Genomic DNA, 14,046 nt, shown 5'->3' with positions numbered 1-14,046 from the left:
ACCCACTGTAACGAGCAGGGAGGAGAGAGATTTTAGGAAATGCTTTTCCCATGGTGTGTGTGTGTGTGGTGGTGGGGGTGGTGGTGCTGGAAACAGAAGTCTAAGGTAAGGGGTTCTACTTATGGGAAATCCTACTAACGAACTTGGAAGATTTGACTAGTCTTGGGAGCAATGCCATTTGCACTCAAGTCACTGCTTTTTGGAAAAATGAAGAGACATATCCTACGATAGCTCTCATAATATTCTTTTCATAAAGTCCAAATTGTCAGAATACTCTTAAAGTGTTTCTGTCACCAAATTTTCTTAACGGGGGGGGGGGGGGTTAAATTTGAATACTATGTTCAGTCAAAATGTTCTACATTGATCTACTGAGCAACACTAAGGAGAAAAAAGACAAGACACTTTGCATCACAATTTAAAATGTGCAAGGAAATTAATTAGGATAAATATTTATTTCCACATAACATTTCTTAGTTGTGAAAAACACAATATCCTAGTCACATTTACACATTACTTGAACTTTGCAATAAATTACATTCAAGATATTCAGTAATTTTGACCAGGAATCTGAAATTAGGAGGAAATATATAACACTACATTTTTTTCTTATATTTTATATGATTTCAAAATATTAGGATTAACATAGAGATAGCATTAAAATTCACACAAGAACAAAATGACTATAAAAATACTCAGAAATACAGAATTTCATTGGGTATGATTGCTTATTCAAATAAGTGATCATGTGAAGGTTTTAATTCACCATGATCATTTGTAACAGAACAGTTTTTAATATATTAAAACACTAGGAGGCTGCTTTGGGGACTAACTGGCATGTACAGCTAGTCTAAATCGTAAAACAATGGGAATGTTTACAATGTAGTATCTGTATTATAAAACACACAAAGGTAACACACTTGGAATGGAAAGTTTTTGTAATTTTCCTTGGCATTTATAAACACAGGCTGTATTAGCTGCAAATTATTCTTATATTTTTTTAGGTTTACATTCCATAAAAGAAGTGGCTCCTTAAAAGACTGAGGGGAATTTTCAGAAATATCAAAATGTTTAATCTGATGGAGGCTTTGTTGGGGTTTTCTATTTCCCTCATAAGCTTGATCACAAGAGGATTTTTTTTTTTTTTTACTTTTCATGTACACTTATGTACAGAATATGTAATTAATAGCTTGGAAAAGCCGCAGAGCTCTGAATTATTGTAAAATTGGACACTGCAGATTATAAGATTGATGATCACTGGTCCTTCTTAGGAAATAAGAGTATTACAAGATTTCATCTTTATTAACTTCACATTATCTAAAATGGAATGAAATACCGTATTTTTAGTAATGTTCAAAAACTCTTAACTTTCCTTCCTCTTGTGAAAGCTTAGTAAAAATGCATTCTTTCATATGGACTGAAATATCTACAGAACCTTCTCAAACAGAATCTGAAATATTCATTTAAAAGATTATTTTTCTGCAACATGCATTCAATTAAAAAGTGGAAAAGAGCTTTGCAGAAGAAAAAAATATAGTTGGAGACCTGTCAGCCTAACATTAGAACATGATTCAGAAGCAGCATTAAGCAGTACGTGACCTTTAGCAGCAGAATAACTATACAGGAGTGAAATTCCATGTACAAGGACTCACCACGTGGCCTTCCGTGAATATGTATATGATAGGTTTATTTGGAAAACATTTGTTTTTAATGGGAGAGAAATTTAACGGCATATTTCTGATAAAGGTTTATATTCAAAATCTCACAAAACTTACAAAGTTTTCCTGAAGCATTTCATAACAAGCCTAGTATTTGGTGGTGTAATCACAACTTGAATTGTTAAGCAAACACTACTTGACTCTGGTTAGTTTCTGATTCTTTTAAACAAATTGTTTAAACCTTATGTAAAAGGTTTCTACATATGTTTTCAAATGACTTTAAGTTTTAGTCACATATAAACTCTTAAGTATTAAATGTATCATAATAAATCAAGGAAATGCACAAATACAATTATTAAAAAATGCTTCCAAACTAACCTTTTTGATTTGGGTTTTTTGTTGGTTTTTTTTTTTTTTTTTTTGAAATAAGTCACTAATGCTAAGCTATAAAAAATAAAAAGCAGTTAAGACTACCTTTCAAAATTCTTCCGAATGAAATGACCAGGTAGCTTCAGGTCACTAAAGTAGGAAAATACAAACTAGGTAAATAGGACATCTCTTTAAGAAAGCTATTGCTCTCATCGAACTAACGATGAGAATCCAGTGTTTACAAATGTCTAACGTACAGCAAGGAGCACAGAGATTTTTGCATCAGCTACTGTATATGCTCACAAGGGCGTCTCACTGTTCAGAAGTTTAAACACAGAAATGAAACAAGGATCGCACTACTTACAGTATGAAGGTGGATTTGGGATGAGAGACAGAATTTACAATACATGATCAAAGCAGTTTTATTAATAATTGTGGCACTCTTCTCATATATATGTAAAAAATAAATTGAAGATCAAGTCATAGACAAGTCTCCCTGTCAACACCTTTCCCTGAGTCAGCTTTCTTCTCTTTTCGGCTTTCGATGCTACAGGGGGGGAAACAAAAGGAGAAATGGATTATTGCCATCCCGCACGGCTCCTGTGAGATCTGCTTGCCCTGACTCAAAACCCGTCAACCCGACGCACCCCGGCCCTTAGCATCGCTGCTCTTTCACGCTGCGAAGCGTAGACAGGCGGCAATTCAGACCCCCTGCCCTCTTCCGAGAGGTAGAGGCCAGGAACCGCAGGAAGGGGGGAGATGCCAAAAAGTGGGAGCGCGAACCCAGACAAGACATCGTAAGACCGTTCCAAGGCATGCAGGCTGGAGGCAAGCTCGCGCGGTCAGCGTCCCCAACCCCGCCCAGGGCGACCGGCACGGCCCCGCGTCTACACCGGCTGCCCCACCCTCAGGCACGGCCCCGCGTCTACACTGGCTGCCCCACCCTCGGGCACGGCCCCCGCGTCTACACTGGCTGCCCTACCCTCGGGCACGGCCCCCGCGTCTACACCGGCTGCCCCACCCTCAGGCACGGCCCCGCGTCTACACTGGCTGCCCCACCCTCGGGCACGGCCCCGCGTCTACACTGGCTGCCCTACCCTCGGGCACCGCCCCCGCGTCTACACTGGCTGCCCCACCCTCGGGCACCGCCCCCGCGTCTACACCGGCGGAGCCACAGCAGGTGTTTGGGGGCCGCCTTCAGAGGCCGGGTCTGGTCTTGGGGGGCGCGGCGGGGTGTTCGTCAGGACGGTGCTCCCCCCACCCCCCCGGGCAGTCCTCCCGGTGCCCCGAGCCCCGCCCCGCTGGCTTGAGCCCTGGGCGAGAGGCGACAAGACGCCGCCGGTCTACACCTCTCTTCCTTCTCCCGGGAGCACCTTCCCTGCTTTTCTGCTCCAGGTTTCCTGGAACATTCCAGTGCCGAGCTCGGGGGCGGGCAGCTCCGCCCCCCCTCCCCCCCCCCGTCCCTCCCTGTCACCCGCGGGGCCCCGAGCTGGGCAGGCTGCGCCCCGGCGCCGGGACTGGGTGCCCCCCCCCCCCCCCCACCGCGCCAAACCCTTGCTGCGGGGAAGCCGTGGTGCGGGGACTCTGCCCAAAGGCGTCGAGCGACGGTTCACACCTCCTTCCCCCTGCGGCCTCCTTTTCTTCGTGGTCAGCGACGTGCCACATTCTCCGAGTGTGCTTTTGGAATGGTCCCCCCCGCCCCCCCCCTTCAGGTGAGCAACAGGCCTTCTTGGGCTGCTACCCCCCCCGCCCCCCGTCAGGCAAGCAACAGGCCTTCTGGGCTGCTACCCCCCCCTTCAGGTGAGCAACAGGCCTTCTGGGCACCCACGCCCCCCTTCAGGTGAGCAACAGGCCTTCCAGGCTCTTACCCTCTCCCCGCCCCCTTCAGGTGAGCAGCAGGCCTTCTGGGCTGTCCCCCCCTCCGGAGCCCCCCCTGGGGCCGCAGGTGAGCAGCGCCCCCCCCCCACCCGCCAGCGCCGGGACAGCGCGCCCAGGACCGTGCGGGGCCTGGACTCTGCTCTTAACCCCTCCCTCGGCAAGACGCACTGTCTCCTACTGTAAGTGCCTTTCACGTGACAAGTGCCCACTGCCCTACTTTCCCAGGTGACGGCTCCTGGGCTTCCCGGGCCTCCCCCGTGCGGAGGTCACCGCGCCCCGCGGGACCTGGGCCCAGTTACCGAACCCCTCGGGGACTCGGCGTCCTCATCTGGCAGTTACTTTGGGACTCTTGGGTCCCTACATTCTCTCGGGGCTCGAACGCGGCATTCGGGGGCCGCTGATCTCCGTCACCAGCAAGACGCAGTGGCCGGTCCCCGCCGGGTCGCCGACGGCAGGGGCGAGGCTCACGGGCCCCTGTGCGCACAGGCGCAGTTCCCGGGGCGCCGCGCTCCGCCCCGAAACCTGGTTACCGACCAGCACGCGGCAAGGGCACCGGTAGCGACCGGGCGGTGGAAAAGCCACATTCAGAAGGTTGGCCCAATTCACAGGACTGGTTCTTCCCGGTGCCCTGCTTTGGTCATACTGATTGTTTGGTTACAAAACCATAACCAAGCAAGTGACCGGAGGCGTCTCCCCCTTCTTTAAAAACCGGTGGTTGGGGTATCAGATGAGATTTCAACCCACTATGAAGCATTTTATCACCAGCTCAAGATTTCTATGAAAAATATTATCGACTGAACCTATCTTCTTACTATTACTCTCTTTATTCCGTGTTTCGGTCATTTTTCAAGACTCCAATCAATTCGAAACTTGCATTGTAATCAATATATTACTTACATTTATTAAATATGTATCATATCTATGATATGCTATTGCAATAGGCATACGTTACACATCTATCATATAGCAGGTCCTCTACAAAGCCCAGGGGACACGAGACAGATGAGACATTGCCCTGCCTTTGAAGAGTTACAGTATAAAATATAAGGAAATAGTATTTCAGAAGAGAGCAGAATGTGATTTCCTACCTTCATGCTGCCAAGCGATCTATGAAAACTGTTATATTTCAATCACACCAAAATAGTTGTTATGAACAACATTTACCAAGCGGTCATGAGAGGGCACAGGCCTAGGAAATCAGAGCAAAGGAGAACCCAGGATATAAGAAGGTGGTGGGAGTGGGTGGCCAGAGGAGAGCAGAGAAGGTGATCTCAGAGCCTTGCCTCTGCCACCAGCGCAAAACCAAGTGCTGTTTTTTGGGGTTTGTTTGTTTGTTTGTTTGTTTGTTTGTTTTTTCCAGTGTTGCCAGCTACCTTCCCAAGAAATGTCAATCTTGGGTGTCAGTTTTATATAAGACATAGCAGTTGCTCACCTATTCTGATGCAGTATGGTTTTTAATGAGACCTATTTCTGCCAAGCCAATTCAATAAGCCACAGAGGAGACTGTCACATGACTGCACTGTTGAACAAGGATCAGATTAGACATCTTACAGATGTGGTCAAATTTGCAATTAGTTCTTAGATCCTTCTTTCAGTCAGCCTGGATAAAATACTATTAACAATGAAAAAGTGAGAGAAATGATGGAGAAAATACAACTGCTATTCTAAACTCCACTAAGGAAAAATATCTGGGCTTCTCTGATACTCTGATAGGCATGCAGGACCAACTGCAAGGGATAGGATGGAGAACAAGTTGGCGGGGGGGGGGGGGGGGGGGGGGGGGGGGGTGGTAGGGGGTGGTGTCACAAACTGCAAGGAAGCCAGCTTAGGTCTCAAGAGATAACAGACCCTGGTAACCTGGTCTTTAGGTTTTTGTTTTGTTTGTCAACTGATACTCTAGCAGACATAACATTTTTAGAGTTCCTGGTCATCACCATTCAATGCCTTCAACAGACACATCGTGAGAAGGCAATGGCTTTGGGAGGGCATTGTCATTAGGGTTGGGGGTTTGGGGATTTCTGGAAGCCACACTGTTTCTGCCACTTTCCACTGTTATGGAGATGACATTAACCATGAACCAAGAAATATTTTCACATGGAAATCTACTGATTTTTATCACATCTAAGGGTAAACGTCCATTCACAATAGCTGGAATCTTTTGTTAGTGGTAACATGTTCAAAGAGTTAAGAAGCAAGCGGTTATATCAAAATATAAAGGATGGTCCTAATTAAAATTGGACCTGCTTAAAGCATTTTACATTGTTTTAAAACAGTGAGGTTTTCCTGATGAAAAGCATCACTTGACTTTACTATTTACTTTAAGGAGTACCTAAAATACCATGACATAAAATTTTTTGCTTGAACCAAAGGAAAAGAGAGAAAGTGTTCATACTCTGGATCCATTTAGTGCAGGAAGAAAAGTAATCTGTAAGTTCAGTTGTCTCAAATTTTCCACATATTCCCATGGCTGGCATTTGATTGTGAGCTCATAAACTTGGAGTTCCCATTTAAAAAATCAGAGAAATGCCAAATTTTTAACGTGAGTCCACAAGCACATACTTCAATGGGTTTGAGAAATTACCCTTCTCATAACTTATTTTCTTCCAAGGCTCCTACCCAAACAGAATTAATGTGAGGATGACTCTATCAGACTATAGCAGGGATCTTTGGGAAATGAAGATAAAGCATGTTTCAGAATAAAATATTACTTCTGCTTGAGCCAAGCAAAGAAATACATGAGGATTTTAAAGCCCTGTTACAGACAGAAAACATCAATTAAAAGTCTTTGAGGGAGCCTACTGAGTAACTTATATTAACCTCTAGTATGTGAGAGGTAGTTGTCAGAGAGAGAGAAAGAGAGAGAGGGAGGGAGGGAGGGAGGGAGAGAGATACAAAGACAGAGAGAGAGATGACTAATCTCCAGCTTTCTGGGATGAAGACTGCACATCACTGTTGGTCTTTTGGGGTTAGAGATGACACCGAAGCAGCATGCCATTTTGGGGTGACAAAAACCAGCAACAAGAGATATTCTGTAAGCCTCATGTAGCATCTTTTCTGAGCCCATGTTTCCAAATATTTCTCATGAAGCCAGATAAAGCTTACAGGTTTGGAAGCATGTAGTGCATAAATGGAAGCTCCCAGCTTTGCAATTTCTTAATTGAAAGGAAAAATTTTCTTTTTCCCAATATAAACATTTGATGTCATTACTAACATAGTTCTATGAGATTTGTTGATTTACATATGATGTATTTATATAAGTCATGTGGGGGAAAAAAACGTTCACTCAAGCTTCAACCTTCTTAAAGAGCTGAGTAGTTACAGGAACACCATAAACAGTCTGATGCTGGATCTAAGCCCAAGACTCTCCATGACTTTTGCCTCCCCAAAACTCACACAGAGAACATAGCTGACCAGGTTTCTAGAAGACACCATTTAACATAAGGGAATACAACCAAGGAATAGGTTTGAGGGAGAGGGTCTTACCTTTGGGGAATCAGCTTCTAGAGTGATTAGGAAGGGGAGCTTATGACAAAAATGTAATATAAAAATTAAGTAGAAAAAGTTAATTTAAAGTCATGAAAATAAAGGAACTTAATAATTAAACACTGTCCCAAATCCCTCAATCACTCTTTAATAAGAAGAGCTATAAGCATAACATAGAGATTTTTCTTCAAGTCAGCATCTAAGAAGACTGGATAGTTTGAACTCTTATTTATAAATTCTGGAAAATTCAATGGAAATCCTGTGATGACTTTATATTTAAGGACACACTCTTCCCCCAGCATGCATTTAAAACTTAGCATCTACAACTGTAGGAGTTGTTTGTAATGTTTGCATGCAGAGAAATAAGAATGCATAGAACTTTCTGGAGTTGAAAGTTTCAGAATAAGGAAGTTAGGGAAGATTTTCAGGGGGTTGGAATAGGGGCCTGGAAATATACTAAATACAAAGTCACCACTGCATGTGCATATGACGTTTCAGAAAGGATAATGGGGGAGTGCAAAATGTGGTCAGACACCTAAGAGGGTCCTGGGAAGTGGGCGATGAGGAAATATAATGACCTCTTACTGCAAAAGAGTGGACCAAATGAATATCCAAAAATGCCATGCATTGGGACTCATTTATAGCACTATTTCTCCCCACTGTCAGAGTTCTGGAGTGAGCTTTTATTTTGAAAGGGAGATGTTGAAAAACCAACAAATGTGTTGATCACAATTTCCACCTACTTTTAAAAAGAACTTTCTGAGCTATATAGACCTAAATTCAATGGTTATCAATACTATTCTCTCACTAATGACGGGGGTCAGTACAAATTCACATTATTTTGGAATTCAAACCTTTTAGAAGGAAAGCTTGACTCCTTATCTTTTGAGTTATCGGCAGTCATCAGAAGGTTCCTCCACAAGGCAGTCTTTGACATTTCATCAGAAATATTGATCACAGATGGATCATCTCTAGATAGTTTACCCAAAATGAAATTAAAAGATTAAATAAGTAACTGCAGTTGTCTAGAGATAGATACTAAATATAGGACAGTCTTGTGCCTTTGTATAGTATTTTTGATAGTTTAAAAATTAGGAGCATTCTCACAGTTACTTTTAAAAATCTATAAAAAATCAAAGATTCTAGTTCTATAGAAACTGATTTTGGCTACAGTTTCCTAATTTATTTCAAATTACAGAGATAAGGTTCTGCGTGTTCACTGCTTAGCCTCCTGTCCTAACATTCGTAGAACAGCAGATCAACTTCAGGCTTCTGCTCACACTCTACAAGGGCTCTCACTAGCTCAGAAAAAAACCTGGTGGATGGAGCACAGGCTCTGTCCTCGCCCTCACCCTCCAACTATATCTCCTGCCATTACACCCCTGCTCCATCCTCTCCAGCCACAATGCAACGGGCTCCTGACTGTTCTGGAACACTCCAGGCTTGCTACTGCCTCAGGGCCTTTTACTTGCTCTTTCTTCTGCCCAGAATGCTCCTTTACATGGTACCACTCTTTCCCTCCTTTGTTTAAATGTCACTTACTCAGAGAGCCCTTTGCTGACTACTCTATTTAAAGTTTCTATTTCCATCCCCTCAGAACACCCTTATCCTTTTTTGCTTTTTGTTTTCATTGCACTTTTCACCATCTAAAGTACTGTGCTATATTACTTGTTCATTTGTTTATTTTCTGCCTACTCGAATATAAGCTTTATAAGGACGAGTATTCTTGACCATTTGAGACTGCTCCCCCAAGACTCAAACAGAGCCTGATGCTTGGTACCCACTCGACAAATATTTGTTGGATAAATGAAGGCAGTCTGTGTTTGGCAGAAGTCTTTCCAAATGACTAGGGGAGCCTGCAATATCAGGATATGTACAATGCTGGGTGCTTTTCTTGCATTTTAAAATGGCACCAATTATAGGTGACATTCAGAACTCTCTAAAATATTCCCAGGGCTAGAAACACAACCAAATAGCAGCAGAGATAAATCATAGGCCAAGTCAAAGAAAGTTTCTAGTGAGAAAACAGCACTCTTCTTACTACACGTGGAAAAGATAGCCTGCTGTAAAAAAAAAAAAAAAAAAAACAACAAAAAAACAAAACAAAACAAAAAAAAAAACAAAAAAACATGTTCTAGCAAAATCCTAAGCCGACCTCACATGACCCTCATGAGTGGTTTTGTTCAGAGAGGGCAACAAATTAGACTTTTAAGAGGAACACCAAAGATCCGGAGCAAAACCTTGGGTCTCATAGGCTTCCTCCCTTCCAGTCTAGACATGTGTTCCTCAAATCCGGCAGTTCTTACTGACTCAAAGCATGAGACCAACCAGCTTCCAAAACAATGTCATGTGAATACATGTTTTTCATGATATTATATGACAAAGAGTCTTGTGAGCAAAAGAGTAGAAAATGCTGGATTAAATAAAATTAAGTAAAAAAAAAAATACAGTGCCACTTAGGTTCTTTAGTATGCCAGTGTGCATTCTGAATCTCCAAACTGGAATGCTGTATGGAAATGCACCGAACCAAAAAATCTTTTCCAGACTGGTATCATATGAGACTAAGCTGCTACAAAATACACTTGGGAATATACTGACTGATTCAACGAAAGAATCAACAGGATTTTAAAACTTCAAATATTGCTTAAAAAAAGATAAAATGACTTCCCATGCTTACATGGTAGATAATTATATTTTTAAACCCTAGGGAATGTGATTTTACAGCAGACCCTGAAGATCTAGAAGATTTCAATTTTTTTGTCAACACTATGATAAAAGTATTCTCTCCTTTTTCCTGGCATGGCCTTAAACTACCATTAAGCACTTTGAGATAATATATATGTCTCATATGCATACATACAATTTTTGGCTAAACACTGTCTTTATTATAAAGACAAATAGGCCAAATAAAGTCTTTATTATAATGCTAGAGTTTGCATTCTTTTGCTATGTCTTTGTGCATAAAGAAGATTAGCATATTTTGGAGAGTTACACAAATATTTCCTAAAATGACTGGTACAACTAAGTCCTTCAACTCAGGAAATAGATCATCTCTCTGGAAGTGCCATATTTTAAGAGTAACCTCTCGGAATTCAAATATTTAGTGACTACCTGGCTAATTTATCCTGGTATTGAATCTTGACCTGTCTTTTAATTGCTACTTTTAGAGGATATGAAAGAGAGCTAACATTATAAAATATGAGAAGAAAAGACTACAAGCATGTTTTTGGCCCCCGACCCCGCCTTCATGGTAAGCTATTTAGCCATACTCACACAGTTATCATCAAAACTTCATACTAGGACAGGATAATCTACTCCCCAACTTCAACTTTTTCTATTCTAATGCAGCTTCAACGAACCTTTGTAGGAATCCACATAGTATGCAATTCTTAAGTATATAACAACACATTCCATGACTCAAAGCGAGTGCTTTGACATGTATATCTTACCTATAGTGCCCTTCCAATGGGAGCTGTACCGTGCCCTCATCTTCCATAGCTAGCATACTTTGTTCTTCCTAGAAAGACAAATGTAAAATATATAAAGTGAACCTGATGAGTCTCCATTTTACATTAAAGAAGAAACACAGATTAATGTTTCACTATCTCATTAACCTCAGGACCTTCCACTTTGTTTGCATTTATTAATGCTAGCACAGGTCCTTTCAATAAAGCACCAGCTACTAAGAACATAAGTAATTAATGAGAGTCTCATACCACAAAGTAATTTAAATGCTAACAACAATCTCCTTCATGTCACTCAATGTAAAACATGGTTAATTTCCAAGCAGATTTTTTTTTTTAATCTAAATTTTAAAAGGAAAAATGTATGGGCAATGTAATTGTTTTCATTGCTATAAAGTTTAAATTACAATCCCAGAATGCTCTGTTAGAAGGGACTGAGGGATATATTTAGAGCAGTGGTTCTCAAAATTTACATCAGAATCACCTAGAGGGCTTTAAAAAAATACAGATTGCTAGGCCCCACTTCCAGAGTCTGTTTCCTACGTCTGGCATAGGGCCCAGGAATTTACATTTCTAGTAAGTTTCCAGGTGATCCTGGTCTAAGGACTGCATTTGGAGAACTACTCTAGAGACTTTTTCTGAGACAGGAAAAGATACCTTCCAATATGGATCAAAACACAGGTGTGCTTTCCACTAGACACATTTTAGGCTTTTTGTTTTATGCCTCAGATTTCTTCTTATAATAACAATATCCTACCCTTCCCTAAAGGGTAGATATACTTCATATATTCATTTCTTGATATGTAACACTTTAAATTCGTATCTTTAGGAGAAAGATAATCTTATCCTACCACACTGAAATGTCCTGGTTTAATTTTCAGTAATGTTATCAACCTTTTTCCAGGCACCAAAAAAATTTTAGTTATCTATAGGTTATATAGCTCCTATGGAATGCATTTATTTTCAAATGGGTCAATTAGCAATTCCCAAGTTCAGGAAACTATTTAAGACCATTTACGAATGTTAGAATCATTAGTTCTAACTCCAGAAATGGAATTTTATTTACTTTTTTTGTTTGAGTACAGTTGACACCCCACGCTACAGTAGTTTCAGGTGTACACATTCAACATCTCTATATGTTATGCTATGCCCACAAGTGTAGCTACCATCTGTCACCATAGGACACTGTTACACTACCACTGACTATATTCCCTATGCTCTGCCTTTTATTCCATGACTTACTCATTTCATAACCAGGAGCCTGTATCTCCCACTTCCTTTCACTGATTTTGCCCATCCCCCCACACCTCTTCCCTCTGGCAACCATGTTTGTTCTCTACATTTATTGCTCTGGTTCTGCTTTTTCTTTGTTTATTCATTTGTTTGGTTTTTTTAGATTCCATGTATGAGTGAAATTATATGGCATCTGTCTTTCTTAGGCCAACATTTCACTTAGCATACTACCCTCTAGGCGCATCCATGTTGTCGCTAATGGCAAGATCTTATTCCTTTTTTATGGCTGCATGACAGCACAAATGGAATTTTAAGTTAGAGATGAAGAGTTAGAGAAAAAAGAATGACCCTAGAGGGGTCATCCCTCTTCAGTAGCTTATCAGTAGCTTGGCTGATCTGAATCAGCTTCTAGAAATACATGACCTTTGGCTGATGTGATGTCATTTCTGGCAGGCAAGGCCATTCCTACTATCATCCTCAGTATGCAGCCCTTTGCCTCAAATTGCATCCTGCCTCTGAAGAGTCCTTGCCATATTTCTTGTTAAAGAGACAGTGGTTTCTTGAGCCTATTCAGCTAACCTATGAATATAAAATGTAATGTGGGGGCAGGTCTCATTTTCATTCTTGGAGTGCTCTCTGTGCTCATCCAACCTAGTGACCAAGGCAGGATCCCCTCTGCTGGGACCTTAACCATGCTGCATCCAGATATCTATGCCCAGTCTCTGCTGTGTAATAATGGAAAGGCCAGGGAACCACATGATTTCACTACTTCTCTGCTTTTAAGTTCCTGCCCTCCCCAACCATAAACCCTTTGTTACATTTATACTCTGTGGTACTAATGGCACATGTCTGTTCCTGCTTTACATTACAGAAATAAATCCCATTCTCTTTTTCTATTGTTCTTCAAGAATATTTTTATATCATCTGATATACTTTATTGTTTGTGTATGATTCCTATTTCTCTTGTCATTGGCAGTACTATTTATTAAAACTAATTCAAAACGAGTAGACAGTGTCATTGGTTTGAAATTACACGTTAGCATTTGAGCAGAGCTAATGTGCAGCCTGGAAATAAGGCATGCCTTGCAAATGGGTTAGTCACTATATATGGAGCATAATACATATGTCATATTAACTCATATGCACAACATTGAGGCCATGGATTGAGCATATGTATTCTTTCAGGTAAAAAGTTTACTTTTTCTACAGAAAACATTACCTTAATACACGGAGGGACACAAGGAGAAAATATTTAGTGATTCCCAAATGCTGTTTAAGTAAAACCAATATACATACAAAATGCAATTCTTTTCTCGGTTGTCCACTGGAAGGTAAGCTTGGTATCTAGTATGTTTTCTGACCAACTTGGAATAAGATGTCAAGAAGGCATTAGAAAGGTTTAATAAAGAGTAAAGTTAAAAGAGAGAGAGACAGAGAGACAGAGAGAGAGAGAGAGACAACAGTGCCATGAGTACTTAGGTTACCTGGCTGCAGAAACCTAAGGCTGAAGATTCTATGTAACAGCAAAAAATTGGACCAAAGCTTTGGGAACAATTTTGTTTTTTCCTCAGATGATTTTCCACTTTTCTCTCAAATTGCTTTCAATAATTATTTTGCACTCTGTGGCTTGTTAGCATGTGTGGGCTTTATACTAGTCATAATTCTATCCAAACAAAAACTCATCACCTCTAAAGATAGCATTTCCAAGCCATGCTTATCTGAAGAGAAGGGTGGCATAGCAGCCGCTGCCTTCAGTGCCAGAAGGAAGCTGGGTGGGCCCCAGAGCTCAGGGATGGAGGGCCGGCTGCATCCCAGGCAGCACTGTGAGGAAGCCAAAAATCTGAGACTTTCTGGGGAGGAACAGTCAAATCAGGCATTGGCCGTCACGACAATGACAACCTAGTTTATCTCAATCATACAGGAAAAGAGAGTGAGAGCACAAAGCTAACTGGGTAGCCATCAGT

General features: G+C 41.5%; 1 protein-coding gene across 7 annotated transcripts in view; it reads right to left on the bottom strand.

Annotated features, from left to right (window-relative positions):
• Positions 1–414: 414 nt before the first annotated feature.
• Positions 415–14,046, bottom strand: part of SLC4A10 (solute carrier family 4 member 10) — a 285,396-nt gene continuing 271,764 nt past the window's right edge. For 5 of the 7 annotated variants that reach the window (XM_038584657.1, XM_038584660.1, XM_038584661.1 and 2 more), the window contains 3 exons: positions 10,835–10,902; positions 8,240–8,356; positions 415–2,571 (listed from right to left, as the gene is read on the bottom strand). In XM_038584657.1, the coding sequence (XP_038440585.1) occupies positions 2,505–2,571; positions 8,240–8,356; positions 10,835–10,902 (252 nt within the window). In that variant the 3' untranslated portion in view covers positions 415–2,504. Of the gene's footprint in view, positions 2,572–7,385; positions 7,425–8,239; positions 8,357–10,834; positions 10,903–14,046 lie in introns of all 7 variants that reach the window. The other 2 variants (XM_038584659.1, XM_038584658.1) reach the window with 2 other exon arrangements.

This window comes from Canis lupus, chromosome 36 (assembly GCF_011100685.1).
Source record: "Canis lupus familiaris isolate Mischka breed German Shepherd chromosome 36, alternate assembly UU_Cfam_GSD_1.0, whole genome shotgun sequence".
NCBI classification, from domain to species: domain Eukaryota; kingdom Metazoa; phylum Chordata; class Mammalia; order Carnivora; family Canidae; genus Canis; species Canis lupus.
The sequence above is the reverse complement of the archived record's forward strand: the minus strand, read 5'-3'. Positions and strand labels throughout refer to the sequence as shown.